At 37.0% G+C, this 14,459-nt stretch overlaps 1 protein-coding gene across 1 annotated transcript; it reads right to left on the bottom strand.

The window, feature by feature from the left end:
* Positions 1 to 711: 711 nt before the first annotated feature.
* On the bottom strand, positions 712 to 12,719 carry LOC308081258 (E3 ubiquitin-protein ligase pellino homolog 1-like; the record flags this gene model as incomplete). The annotated part of the gene is made up of 7 exons (XM_080457646.1): positions 712 to 728; positions 1,403 to 1,577; positions 7,366 to 7,557; positions 7,837 to 8,016; positions 8,720 to 8,824; positions 10,351 to 10,480; positions 12,637 to 12,719. 7 exons carry the CDS (start codon positions 12,717 to 12,719, stop codon positions 712 to 714), a joined length of 882 nt encoding a protein of 293 aa, XP_080313772.1.
* Between the last annotated feature and the right edge of the window lie 1,740 nt (positions 12,720 to 14,459).

Here is a 14,459-nt window from a genome sequence, read left to right as displayed (position 1 = left end):
AAAAATATATATATATATATCCAAAGATTTGCACTCGGTGCCGCGCTATGAGCTTGCATATCTGCTATTTTTGAATAGCCCAAATAAATCATTAAAATTACAGTCTTTTTCTTTGAGTGAAAGTAAAAAAGTTTTCAAAATGTGTCAAAATATTTTGAAAAAAGCAGATCTACAAGCTCACAATGTGATGCATTGTGAGCTTGTAGATCAGCCATTTTGGAATAGCTGAAGGCTGAAGTATGAAATAGGGTTGAGAATAGGGTTCACAGCCTGAAAAGGTTGAGAACCACTGCTCTATACTACAGTTTTTTTTTTTTTAATAAAAGATCTACAAGCTCACAACGTGTCATAACATGATGCGTTGTGAGCTTGTAGATATTTTCCATGAATGTTCACGTATTAAGAAATGCCAAAAATCGCCCAAATGCCAAATAAAAGGAGAGGAGAGGAGAGGAGGAGGAGGAGGAGGGATCCCCTGGACATGACATTAATATGTCACATGACGTCCCCCACCACTGGTCTACTGGTATCTAATTTAATAAGCATTTGGCCCATGTTGTGAGCTTGCAGATCTGCTATTTTCCAATAGCCAACGTATGGGTTAAAGTGGTTACATTATTTTTTATATTTTATTGACTCATTTTGCTGGGGCCCCCCTGGAACCCCGTCAAGGACCCCTGGGGTTCCCAAAACCCCACCACTGGTCTACTTTTATCCAAACAATGTCACTGTATGAAGGGTTTGTGTAAAAAGCAGTTTATTGATCACTATGTACTCACGTTTTAAATAGTCCTTTCTGTTTGTGCTGCCTGGAGGCACTGATGGTGAGTTATTGACTGGAGGCACTGATGGTGAGTTATTGACTGGAGGCACTGATGGTGAGTTATTGACTGGAGGCACTGATGGTGAGTTATTGACTGGAGGCACTGATGGTGAGTTATTGACTGGAGGCACTGATGGTGAGTTATTGACTGGAGGCACTGATGGTAGTGAGGCAGGTAGTGGAGACACTTTAAACACAAGAAGTCATTTGATATCATGATCTAATCTACAAAGTATGTATAAATAAGTGTGTGCGTTTGGAAATACACACTGAGTATAGGGCATAGCAGTGGCGGCCGTTCTCTGGTTCCACTCCAAAATAGTCAATGCAAAACTTTTTTCCAAATGGGTTTGTAGATATTGTTCCAAAGGTGGCCAATGGTGGGTTTCGTGTCTTTGCCATTTGACATAGCCCTCAACCATATTGCAGAGTTTCGTAAAAAACTACTGCATGGTTAGGCTAATAATGCGAAATATGCATGTGTATGGACCACGGCACTACATGCTTGTCCCCCTAATAATAATAATAATAATAATACCTCCTCAAGCATTGAACTGCACAAGGACAATAAAAGCTCACCTTTTAGAGCTTTGTAAACAAAACAGGTCCGCCCGGCATAAAGCTCCTGGCGCTGGACCTCCAGGTGTTCCATGGTGGGCATGAGCGCCAGGCCCTCGGCCGTGCGCCACAGGAGGGTCACACCACACAGGTCGATCAGCGAGCCGTCCACCAGTTCCTGAGACTCAGTGTCCACCTGGATGGAGAACATAAGATTTGGTTGATGTTTTTGTAGACAAGAATGCATATAATAATATGATGAACATAGATTTGTCATTTGTCAAATAATAATGTTTGGGGGAGAGTAAAGACATACATAGTAATACAAATAAATCAATCAATCAATAATAAATACATTCATACAATTTCTACAATACAATACAAAACTAAAATGGCAAAACCCAACATGGGTACAAATTGATTGTTAGGCCTAGCTGATATTAACCCCATGAACTCCAGCATTCCTATTCTGGGAATGTCATAATAGGCCAACATTCGATGAAAATAGGCCAACGGGTTTGGTGTAGAGGGCAAAAGGGGGGGGGGGAGTAGGGAAAGTATAGACCCCTGGAGGACCCCTGTTAATTAAGTATAGGGTTTAAATTAAATCAACATGCAAATATCAAATGTACATACAAGCATGTAATAAGGGTCTCTTGGACTCCCTGACTTGACCCCCTGACCCCCACACAAACTAAAATATGAAAAATATGGAAAATATTTACACCCTACACCGAAAAGCTTATTTTCATGCCAATATATCTGTTGAAATGTCTCATTCGGATGTATTCTAAAGTGTTGTGCACATTATAATAAAATAATAATATTAATAATATTTAAAATGTTAAAGGTAATAATAATAATAATAATAATAATAATAATAATAACATTAATAACATTAACATTAATAATAATAATAACAAGAGGTTTGGCCCGATCACATATAGGCCCGATCAAAAGATACTGCAACCAGAAAAAAGGAATGCTGCTGTGGCTAAAATGTTAGGATGTTTTAGGAAATGTAGTTTTTTATCAACCGTACAATATGTAAGTTGGAGGCGGGGAAACAAGCCTATATTATAACCAGAGCTCTGATCAACAGTCTGTTTTGGGGCAAGTGGAGTGTTCGTGTGTTGACCTACCCCGGACACATTTTGGAGGTCATTTCAATAATATATAATAACTAGAAGGTACTGTTCCTGAAGAAACAGTGTGGGATCGCTAAGAATGTTGCTGTTATTAAGTATTGATAGTGTTAGTAGTGTTGAAGGTTTGAAAGGTTTGAAAGGTTTGAAAGGTTCTAAAGGTTTGAAAGGTTCTAAAGGGTTGAAAGGTTCTATAGGTTTGAAAGGTTTGAAAGGTTTGAAGGGTTTGAAAGGTTTGAAAGGTTTGAAAGGTTCTAAAGGTTTGAAAGGTTCTAAAAGTTTGAAAGGTTTGAAAGGTTCTAAAGGTTTGAAAGGTTTGAAAGGTTTGAAAGGTTTGAAAGGTTCTAAAGGTTTGAAAGGTTTAAGAGGTTCTAAAGGTTTGAAAGGTTCTAAAGGTTTGAAAGGTTTGAAAGGTTTAAGAGGTTCTAAAGGTTTAAGAGGTTCTAAAGGTTTGAAAGGTTCTAAAGGGTATTTACTTATTTTTAGTCACTTTATTTACTTTAAAGTAGCTTTTACTAATTTTTACAACTTTTAAGTATTTTTACTCTTTTTATCAACTTTTAAGTATTTTTACTATTTTTTTCAACTTTTAAGTATTTTTACTCATTTTGAGTACTTTTAAGTATTTCTACTCAATATAAGTACTCTTAAGTATTTTTACTCAAGGTATTTACTTTAAATTATTTTTAGTCACTTTATTTACTTTAAAGTAGCGTTTACTAATTTTTACAACTTTTAAGTATTTTTACTCTTTTTATCAACTTTTAAGTATTTTTACTATTTAAAAAGTGAAATATCTCTAAAAGTACAACTTATTTCAAAAATTCTAATGGTAGCCAATATGTCCTAAGTAGGCTGAACGTTATAGAGTTGGAACGGAGTTTCTAGCTAAAAGTATGAATTTCTCCATTGAAATGAATGGGAGTTTTTTAGAAGTAAAAAGTGAAATATCTCTAAAAGTACAAATGATTTCAAAAATTCAAATGGTAGCCGATATGTCCTGAGTAGGCCGAACGTTGAAGAGTTGGAATGGAGTTTGTAGCTAAAAGTATGAAGGACTAGTTAGCCGTCAAAAAACGGTGGGAAGATATAATAATAATAAGAACTAGAAGGTACTGTTCCTGAAGAAACAGTGTGGGATCGCTAAGAATTTTGATGGTATTGAGTATTGATAGTGTTAGTAGAGTTAAAGGTTTGAAAGGTTTAAAGGTTTTAAAGGTTTTAAAGGTTTTAAAGGTTCTAAAGTTTTGAAAGGTTCTAAAGGTTTGAAAGGTTTAAGAGGTTTGAAAGGTTTGAAAGGTTTAAGAGGTTCTAAAGGTTTGAAAGGTTCTAAAGGTTCTAAAGCTTTGAATGGTTCTAAAGGTTTTAAAGGTTTTAAAGGTTTGAAAGGTTTGAAAGGTTTGAAAGGTTCTAAAGGTTCTAAAGGTTTGAAAGGTTTGAAAGGTTTGAAAGGTTTGAAAGGTTCTAAAGGTTTGAAAGGTTCTAAAGGTTTGAAAGGTTTGAAAGGTTTGAAAGGTTTAAGAGGTTCTAAAGGTTTGAAAGGTTTAAGAGGTTCTAAAGGTTTGAAAGGTTCTAAAGGTTTGAAAGGTTTGAAAGGTTTGAAAGGTTTGAAAGGTTTAAGAGGTTCTAAAGGTTTAAGAGGTTCTAAAGGTTTGAAAGGTTCTAAAGGGTATTTACTTTAAATTATTTTTAGTCACTTTATTTACTTTAAAGTATTTTTTACTAATTTTTACAACTTTTAAGTATTTTTACTATTTTTTTCAACTTTTAAGTATTTTTACTATTTTTTTCAACTTTTAAGTATTTTTACTATTTTTTTCAACTTTTAAGTATTTTTACTCATGTTGAGTACTTTTAAGTATTTTTACTCATGTTGAGTACTTTTAAGTATTTTTACTCAGTATAAGTACTCTTAAGTATTTTTAATCAAGGTACTTACTTTAAAGTATTTTTAGTCACTTTATTTACTTTAAAGTAGCTTTTACTAATTTTTACAACTTTTAAGTATTTTTACTCTTTTTATCAACTTTTAAGTATTTTTACTATTTTTTTCAACTTTTAAGTATTTTTACTCATTTTGAGTACTTTTAAGTATTTTTACTCAATATAAGTACTCTTAAGTATTTTTACTCAAGGTATTTACTTTAAAGTATTTTTAGTCACTTTATTTACTTTAAAGTAGCTTTTACTAATTTTTACAACTTTTAAGTATTTTTACTCTTTTTATCAACTTTTAAGTATTTTTACTATTTAAAAAGTGAAATATCTCTAAAAGTACAAATTATTTCAAAAAATTCTAATGGTAGCCAATATGTCCTAAGTAGGCTGAACGTTATAGAGTTGGAACGGAGTTTCTATCTAAAAGTATGAATTTCTCCATTGAAATGAATGGGAGTTTTTTAGAAGTAAAAAGTGAAATATCTCTAAAAGTACAAATTATTTCAAAAATTCAAATGGTAGCCGACATGTCCTGAGTAGGCCGAACGTTGAAGAGTTGGAACGGAGTTTGTAGCTAAAAGTATGAAGGACTAGTTAGGGGCCAAAAAACGGTGTTGACAATAACAGTAGTGTGATCGCTTTAGCGATCCCACAAATAGTGGCAATAACATTAGTGTGATCGCTTTAGCGATCCCACAATAAAGTAGTAGGATAAAGTAGAAGGATAATAATAATAATATTAACATTAATACTATTAACATTCATAATAATAATATTAATTAAGTGTGCCTGCCATGCAATGGCAGTGGCACACTTGTTGCATTCCGCCATATTTATTAATCCAAGTTTATTTCACGCATGAGGTTTTCGTCCGTCCGTACAGGCCGCACGGTTTGCACTAGCGCAACAATATATACATCAAAACGTGCGGCTTGGTCGGGAATGATGTGCTCGGAAACGAATTTCCGTCACGCGTTACCATGGCGACGTTATTAGCCAAAAACTGCGAAACTCCGCCCCTTTTGGCCGCACGTACCGCGAAAAAAGTTTCTCCTCCCACACGGTTTACTCGTTAGTGTCAATGTATACATCAAAACGTGCGGAACGACCGGGCCACTTACCGCATTACTTTTCTCACCGTTTCGCGTTACCATGGCGACGTTATAGGCGAAACAACGTAGCCACGCCCCCTTTTCAGTCCAAAAATCAGACTTTTTCTACAAACCTACCCTTCATCATCATCATCCTCATCTAGGATGATGATGTAATGCACCTTTTACATTGAAATGGACCACGATCTCTTCTCCTCTCATCGGCCACATGGCCAACTGGTTATCAATGAGTTTGGCTGTTGGGGGTAGCCACGCCCCCACCCACGTAGCCACGCCCCCACCCGGGTAGCCACGCCCCCTTACAGTCCCCCATTCAAACCCATGTTAACGGTTACAGATCCGGTTAAGAGTGCAGGTTGATGGGTGGACATATTTTTGGGTGGACCATATTTTTAATTTTTCAACCTTTTTTTTTTCCGAACTTTTTTTTTTCCGATAATGTTTTTTTTTTTCCAAACTTTTTTTTTCCCGATAATTTTTTTTTTTTTTTTTTTTTTTTTACACCAAAACACTCTCTGAGGGGTATGCAGCTCAATGGTCCAAGCCGGACTTGGACCTCTTGACTTCCAGTTGAAAGTGCCCAAAATGTTCCGAAACTTTGCCTACCCCCCCTAAATAGGGGTCTGCGAACACATGTGTCACAACAGGAAGTGGATTTATCACTTCCGGTTTTGAAAAGTGCCCGAAATGCTCCGAAACTTCGCCTACCCCCCCTAAATAGGGGTCTGCGAACAAATGTATAATGGTCAGTTTATGCGTCAGACCTTCAGAAGTGGGTGAAACAAGCACTTGAAACCATTTGAGTAATTGTTTATATATTCAAATAAATTATTAGATTTTTTTCAAACATTGTTTTAGATGCCCATTTTTACCTTAAATTTTTCGTTTTTTAAATTTTCCTTTTCTGAGTTTCGGTTTATTTTTTATTGATTTTATAATCATTATTTTGCTGGTTTTTTCTTGACTTTTTTGGCCGCCCGAGGGGACCAAAATGCTACTCCTCCCACACGGTTGTCACGGCCCCGCCAATGTATACATCAAAACGTGCGCAACGACCGGGCCAACCAGGCTATTACTTTTTTCACCGTTTCGTGGTACCACGGCGAAGTTATAGGCAAAACCCTCAGCCAACGCAGGCACACTTAAATTTTCGTAGGAAATTTGTTTCTAGTTATTATTATTATTATTAATATTATTATTATTACCCTTATTATTATTATTATTATTATTAGTAGTAGTAGTAGTAGTAGTAGTAGTAGTAGTAGTAGTAGTAGTAGTATTTTCAATGGAACAGTGATTCAGGCACACAGCACCCACCAAGCAACACGATTGGCTTCTTTTCATTTCACGTTCAGCACACAGTCACACGATTAATGTAAATTTGCATGTTACGCAAATGAGCGATGCAGAGCAACACTTTTATTATTATGTGATCTTCTACCAGGATCATGTGTGTATTTATGTATGAGAATAAAGTCTGCACACTGGGTCAGACTTTATTGAGAACTTTATTCTCTTTGGATTCTGAACTCAGCCCAGCACCTGGTTATTAGTGAGTGGATGTACGTGATTTATTGTTTGTTTCTTTATTTATGTATGAAACAAAGGGAGGCATGTGGTGCACTAAATCGTCAGAACGGAAGTTTGTGTGTCCGTAGCGTATTTCACACTTTGATTTCCCACAATGATGTGCACTGCCAAATATTGTCTACATGTATTCTGTTTTGATCATTATGTCTGTGCACGTTTACTGTTTGTTGTGAACATGTATACTGTATATAGTCCTCACCATCTTCCCCCGTTGCTGATCCCAGGCGGTCTCCCGGAGGGTGAAGACGTCGCCGCACACCGACATCTCCCTCCACTGGCCGGGCGTCATGGTGTTCTGAGTGAAGCCATGGAGCGGGTGCATCACCAGCACGCCGTTGGTGGTCAGTCCGTCCATCCGTCCATCGGGCGTCTTCCATTTAACTGCCTTCTCCTGCGGGGGGAGGAAGGTGGTGAAAGAATCCAACGATTTTTTACTTAAGTAAAAGCAGCAATACCACAAAATAACATGTTACAAGTAAAAGTCCTGTTTTTAAAACATTTTCAAAAGTTCACAACACATCGCATTGCAACGCGCTGTTTCCCAGGTATTCATTTTGAATGCATTTGTTCATAATGGATTCATCAATGAATCAAACAAGTTATAAATCCCTGCACAGTCGCACAGACACAATTGTGTATGAGACATTTCATCTGACATTTCATAACCTACACCCAGGAAGATGTTCTTGGAGGAGTTGAAGCCGGCGGCGTAGATGCGCGCGGCATAGGGCGGGCTCCTCTGGCAGATGATGCGGCAGGCGAAGCGCGAGATGGTGTCCTGAACCGACTGGCTGTCGGGCACTGTGTTCGTCACCACAAAGTCAATGGGACTCTGTGTGAAACGTCCGATCTGTTATGGACAAACACACAAGGGGATGCTCATTATTTGCTTGTTTTACATACACAGTATTAAGCACTGTCAAGCTAGTGTCCCTATTTTGGGCATGTCATTATAGTTAAAGCGATAATTCACCCAAACATTACTTTGTTTCTATGGATCAGTCACCCCATGGAGACTTGAATTCATGGATTTTTTTTTTTTTTTGTCTCATTCCTAAGACAATAATTTGATGACTAGCGGACCAGGTGGCAGCGGTTCCGGTAGGAGACACAAAGGAGACTCTTTGTGTCTCCTACCGGAACCGCCACCGGTCATCATTATTATTGTCTTAGGAATGAGACAAAAACTAAAACATATCCATGAATTCAAGTCTCCATGGGGTGACTGATCAATGGGAAAACAATCATTTTGCGGGTGAACTATCCCTTTAATCATTATAGGAGGGTGGCGATAGCTGAATGGGTAGAGAGGCCACCTGGGAAACAAAGGTGCCAGGTTCGATTCCTAGCAAAACGCCCCTTAACCCCCCTTATATCCTCCAATCAGGAGAGAAGAGCATTCATCAGCTTGAAATGTTCCAGTTCCAATTATGTCTGCAAATGTTTTGGTGAATATATATGTTGTTTTTACTAAAGAGTTCACAGCCAAGAGGTTGTGAATAGCTGGTTTATATAGTGCAAAACATAATGTATGCATAATGGATCCTACAGACCTGAAACATGTCCGTATTGCTGTCAGGAACATACTCCATCATGAATATGGAGGCCGGGGAGAGGGTGAAGTATATCCTGTGCTGGTCCATGTTGCTGATGGAAGCCTATGGAACACAGAGAAGTTCATTGTTAGAAACATCCACTTCTGGACAAAGAACTCAACCTCAGTGCTTGAGTCAGAGCATAGATTCTCCTCAAATATGACTCAACTACAGGCAGGCTAAGTTGTTCTGTCAAATGTGTACTTGAGTTAAAGTAATGGAACAATTGCTTTTAAAAATAGCTTAAGTATTAAAAAAAAGAAAGCAAAGAAGAACATTGCAATTTAGAATTTTTCCAAACAATTGAAATGTTTTCCATAAATTAAAAAGTCAATATAATAGTTAAAATAGCAGATGTACAAGCTCACAAGGTGTCACATTGTGACACTTTGTGAGCTTGTAGATCAGCTATTTTCATATATATATATATATATATATATATATATATATATATATATATATATATATATATGAAATAGGGCTCTGGTTAATTTATCGTAGGAGTGGAGTGGAGATAAAAGTACAATATTTGTCTTGTAGTGGAGTCATGTGTACACAAATACAAATAAATACTTGAATAAAGTACAGAGACAGAAACAAAATACTTAAGTACAGTACTACTCTTGTCAATGTACTTGGGTACTGCTCCCACTGGAGAAACCACATGGTATTTTTAAATGTCACGTGGTACTTTAGCACTTTCCCAGGAGTCCTTGAGGGGGTTCCAGGAATTCCAAATGAACCCTTATGACTTTGAGGGCCATATTGTGTGCTGAACTCAAACACTTAAAGGAGTAGTTCACCCAAAAAATTACTTAATTTATATCAATTACACACACCAATAAGCATTGAATTCATGGAGATCTTTTTGTTTTTGTCACATTCCTAAGCCAATAATTCGATGACCGGCGGAAAGATGCTACCGTATCCGGTACCAGAGAGACCACCGGTCATAGATAGAAAATAATCTAAATAATAATAGAAAATAAGTAACTTTTTTGGTGAACTACTCCTTTAAGGGGAGTGTTAATTATGTAAGATCTACTAGCTTAAATGAGCTTGTGAGCTTTTTGAATATCTTAAAGGGATATTTCACTTTAAAAAAAACTTTTGGTCATTTTATCATCTACTCAAGCCTTTGTGAGCCCCCCAGACAGTTTTTAAGTTGCTTGATTCATTATTTAGATATTTGATATTAATTTTATCAGACACGCCCCCTTCCTATACAAACCCATTGTAACTTCAAACTTCATTTTAACCATGTTAGATTCATCAAAAACACCCGTCCTTGGTTCTGGTCATCAAGCAACTTAAAAACTGTCTGGGGGGCTCACAAAGGCCTGAGTAGATGATAAAATGACCAAAAGTTTTTTTGAAAGTGAAATATCCCTTTAAGTATAAAATAGGGCTTAAGTGTTTAATGACCAATAAGTATTGTCCTATAACATGGTGTATGATTCTGAAGTGGCCATTTCGCATCTTGATACTAAATAAGTATAGTTTTGATGCCAATACTTTTGATCTTTGACTCAAGTTAGAAAGTATTTTTTACACTGTGGTTTTGTTACTTTTTCCACCACTGATAGTACCTCAGCTGCCTGTGGATTGCAGTCCATGTGTACAGTGCTTGGTCTCACACCGTTGGCCTCCGGTCTCTGGCACAAAGCAAAGTGGCTTTTCGTCCTGGCCTCGTCCCCGTTGGGCAGGAGGCCATTGTACCTGTGAAGAGAAGATGAAACCGTGGTGGGAGCGCTGGGGTTAATAAAGCAAAGCTTGTGACACGTTTAGTTTCGGTTCAGATCTTTGGAACAAGCAAGTATGCGTGGGCAGCACTGGTGGAAAAAGTACTGACATGTTTTACTTAAAATATGTGAGGCTAACTCTAGAGCATGTGATCCTACAGTATGACTTAAAAGAGTCATACTGTAGGATCAACACTTCTTTGAAATTATTTGGCACACTTTTTACCACTTAAACCCTAGTGATTTCCCTCTACAACAAATATCTTCACCAAATAAATACCTTTGATTGATTGATTGATTGAAATTTGTATTAGGCAAAAGAATGTAAAACAACACAGTTACATTTATAATGCTTTTGTCTAAAAGGTCCGGACAAAAAAGTCCTTGCGGACTTGTTTCCGTTGGGGTCCTACAAGCTTTAAGCAGAGACAGCAGAAGCTATTTCTTGCATTTTTGCACAACCAGAGCTAGCAGAGTTCGCTGTTGTTTTACCCACCATGGTGGCTGGTAAACCAACACGTTAATACTCTTGCCCTTGAACTAGCCATGTGTCGCTACACTACACAATTCACACTCAAACTACAATATCGTCACTGTCGGGTCAGGGTGCAAACCTGACATGTCCGAAAGTAAAAAATAATCAATAGTTATTATTAAGTCATAAGCTCTTGTCAATAACCAACAGACAAACTTAACCACTTTCACTTTCAAACGTTTTACAAAATAGCAAAAACAGCCGATCAACAAGTTGTCAATGCGTCACATTGTGACACCCTGTGAGCTTGAAGATTGGCTATTTTCTTGACTTTTGTGTGACACTTTTGTATGACAACGTAGGGCATTAATGTACAAGACAAATAAATAAATGAACATGGAAGGTTTCTGCCCGACAGTAATGAATGTAAAATTCAACACACTGCATGTCTTTGCTTGAGTAGTCAAACTTTGATCAAAGCAACACCACTGTCACCTTTAAAGTTCACGTTACGTTTTATTCAAAACTTTTAATCTATTTGAAACCAACAACTGACAAAATAAGAATATCGACAGCTACATTGATGTAAGGGACGGTTAGTATTTTCTTCTTCGTTGTTTTATAAGCACTACAGTAAACCAAAGCCAAAAACACGTCACTTTAAAGTCTAACTCTAGACGCTGTTGTAAAAGAGCCATCTGTGTTACAGCAAAACCACTGAGCACACTCACACAGCGGCCAATTAGCTCTTATTGTACGTCACAACCGAAGGTGACCTAATGATGAGTGGCATGGCCGCAGTGGGAACATGGTCAATAGGCTCTATGCCAGTGGTTGAAAGTAACCAAGTACATCTACTTAAGTACTGTACTTAAGTACAATGTTGAGGTATTTGTACTTTACTTGAGTATTTCCAATTTCCAATACTTTAACTTCTACTCCACTACATCTCGGATCCAAATATTGTGCTTTTACTCCACTACATGTATTTGAAAACTTTAGTTACTTTGTAGATTTTGATTATTATTACAAAACATACATTAACCACTTTAGCCCTATATACATTACGGCCATTTGAAAATAGCTGATCTACAAGCTCACAATGCGTCACAATGCAACGCATTGTGACGCATTGTGAGCTTGTAGATCTGCTATTTTCAAAAGACTTTTGACATTTGAGAACTTGAAACGGGACATTCTGTATAATGAGTACTTTTACTTTTGGTACTTTAAGTACATTTTTATGCCAATACTTATGTACTTTTATTCAAGTGCATTTTGAATTGCTGACTTTTATTTGTAACAGAGTATTTCTATATTGCAGTATTGATACTTTTACTTAGGTAAAAAGATTGAGTACTTTTCCCACCATTGCTCTATGCACAGCAACTGTATTGGAAAAACATTGGGCGGCTTCCTTACTTCCTTCACAGGTGTTACCAATGATTCTAATGAATGCTCCGTTCCATTTAGTGTAGCACGGTGGATATCAAACTTTTACATTTCAAAACCCCCCATAACTTTCAGAGTTATCATCACCCTGACACTGTTTGAACAGAATGGAAGTAAAGAAGTAAGGAGGAGGCCCACTTCCTTTCCAATATGGCTGCTGTGCATAAAGCCTATTCAATGAATATCAACAAATGAATGTTTCATACCCCAGGACAATGAGCTCCCCATATTTGACTGGGCCATTGATGGAGGCCGGTGAGGAGGACATCTTTTCTTGGTCCAGCGACATCGGTGCTTCCTTCAGAGGGAGGGCGGTGCAGGGCTCTCTGATAGCCAAACACTCGTCTGTCGTCTGCTTCAAAGTCTAGTGGTTGTTGCTGTCCTTTACGCCCCACTTAACCTGTAGACATCACAAGAAAAACACATGTTAGCTTTCATTCTCCCTTTAACCACTTAAGCCCTGTAAATACTTCAGTGTACGACAAAAAATAGCCAATCTTCACGCCCACAACGTTTCAAATACCGAAGCTTGTTAATCTAAATATTTTCGAACATTTTGGACATTTTTGAATATGTTTTTTGAAAATGTTTGAAATTGTCCCTCTACAAATAGGGACGTCACATTTAAAGTGGTTAAAACACGTGTCACTTTAATACAGTTCTGATGTAGGTCGATCTAAAACCCAACTGTAGATAATATTGCAGTTATTGTGGTTCTTACTTAAATAATAGCAACAGTTTAAATTGCATATACCGCAATTATACAGCAATAAGCATTCGGTTATATCTTCACAATATCTTCATATAATTCATCCCCACAAACATAGTCCATAGTCCTGTAGTCAAAATTGTACTTAGTACAATCTCTCAAAAGTTCACAATGTGTCACATCACGAGGTGTAGTGAGCTTGAAGATCTGTAATAATACATCTAATTCTCCAAAGTAACTTTTAAATAAAGTTTTCAAATAAATGAGTAAAAAGTACAATATTGCCAAACCGGCATGACAAACTGGAGATATGATGATTGTGTGAGCTATTATAGCCTACAGACACACTAGCGACAATGTTTAGTTTGTATTTCAGAGAAAAAAATCACTAGCAAATATATATATATATATATAAACAATCACTTAAATGACAAAAGGAAAAACCGAAGACAATTCTACTTACTTGACTTATCTTGAGTAGGATATCCAACAGTGGCTGGGTAGAAGAAACTAACAGCTTCTCAAAAGTAACTTTTGTTGTAATTATAACAGCTCACCCGTTCGGTCAAGTCCTCAAGCCTCAATGTCTGAACTGAGGTTCATGATCTGCTATTTATACTGTATGTGCTGCTCTCTCTTTCTCTTTGATTCAGTCATTTACAGTTCTTTGATAAACAGCCTGATCAAAAACCTTTTCAGCTGATTCAGTCATTTACAGTTCTCTGACAATCAGCTTGATCAAAGGGTTATCTCTCTCTCTCTCAGTTCAAATCAATTCAATTCAATTCAAAGGGGCCTCATTGACACAGAAAAGAATACCAGCACTCACTTAAGTCCATTTAGGCTCTTATTTATTTTAAGTCATAGCTCCCCAGCAGCAGCGTCAACCGGACGTTTCGGCCCACAGGCCTTCCTCAGCGTATAATGACAAAACACTGTTTTTGTGTCACTTATAAAGAGACCTTGGTGCCACGCAACAACAAACAACAAAAACAACAAACAACAACAAAATGAGAACGTCACTTTTTATCAAGAGGGTCACCATAAAAAAGAGAAAATACATATAGAGAAAAATACATTGAAAATCATTTGTTTAGCAGTATAGTAAAAAAAACGTTTTAAACCTCTGTCTGTGCGAGTCCCTCAGTACCCCTTCATAAAGACAGACTCAGATTTCATTAAAGAATTACATATTTGTAAAAAAGACTGCAAAACACATTTTTTTTAATTCCGAAGTATACATAGTGTCACTCACAATGAGAGGCATTAACCACTTATTTGTCACATCATCAATTCATTGCTCTGAAAAAATAACCCATT

The sequence above is a fragment of the Gymnoscopelus braueri genome (assembly GCF_963280865.1).
Source record: "Gymnoscopelus braueri genome assembly, contig: SCAFFOLD_319, whole genome shotgun sequence".
Lineage (NCBI taxonomy): Eukaryota > Metazoa > Chordata > Actinopteri > Myctophiformes > Myctophidae > Gymnoscopelus > Gymnoscopelus braueri.
This window is presented reverse-complemented; position numbering and strand designations above follow the sequence as displayed.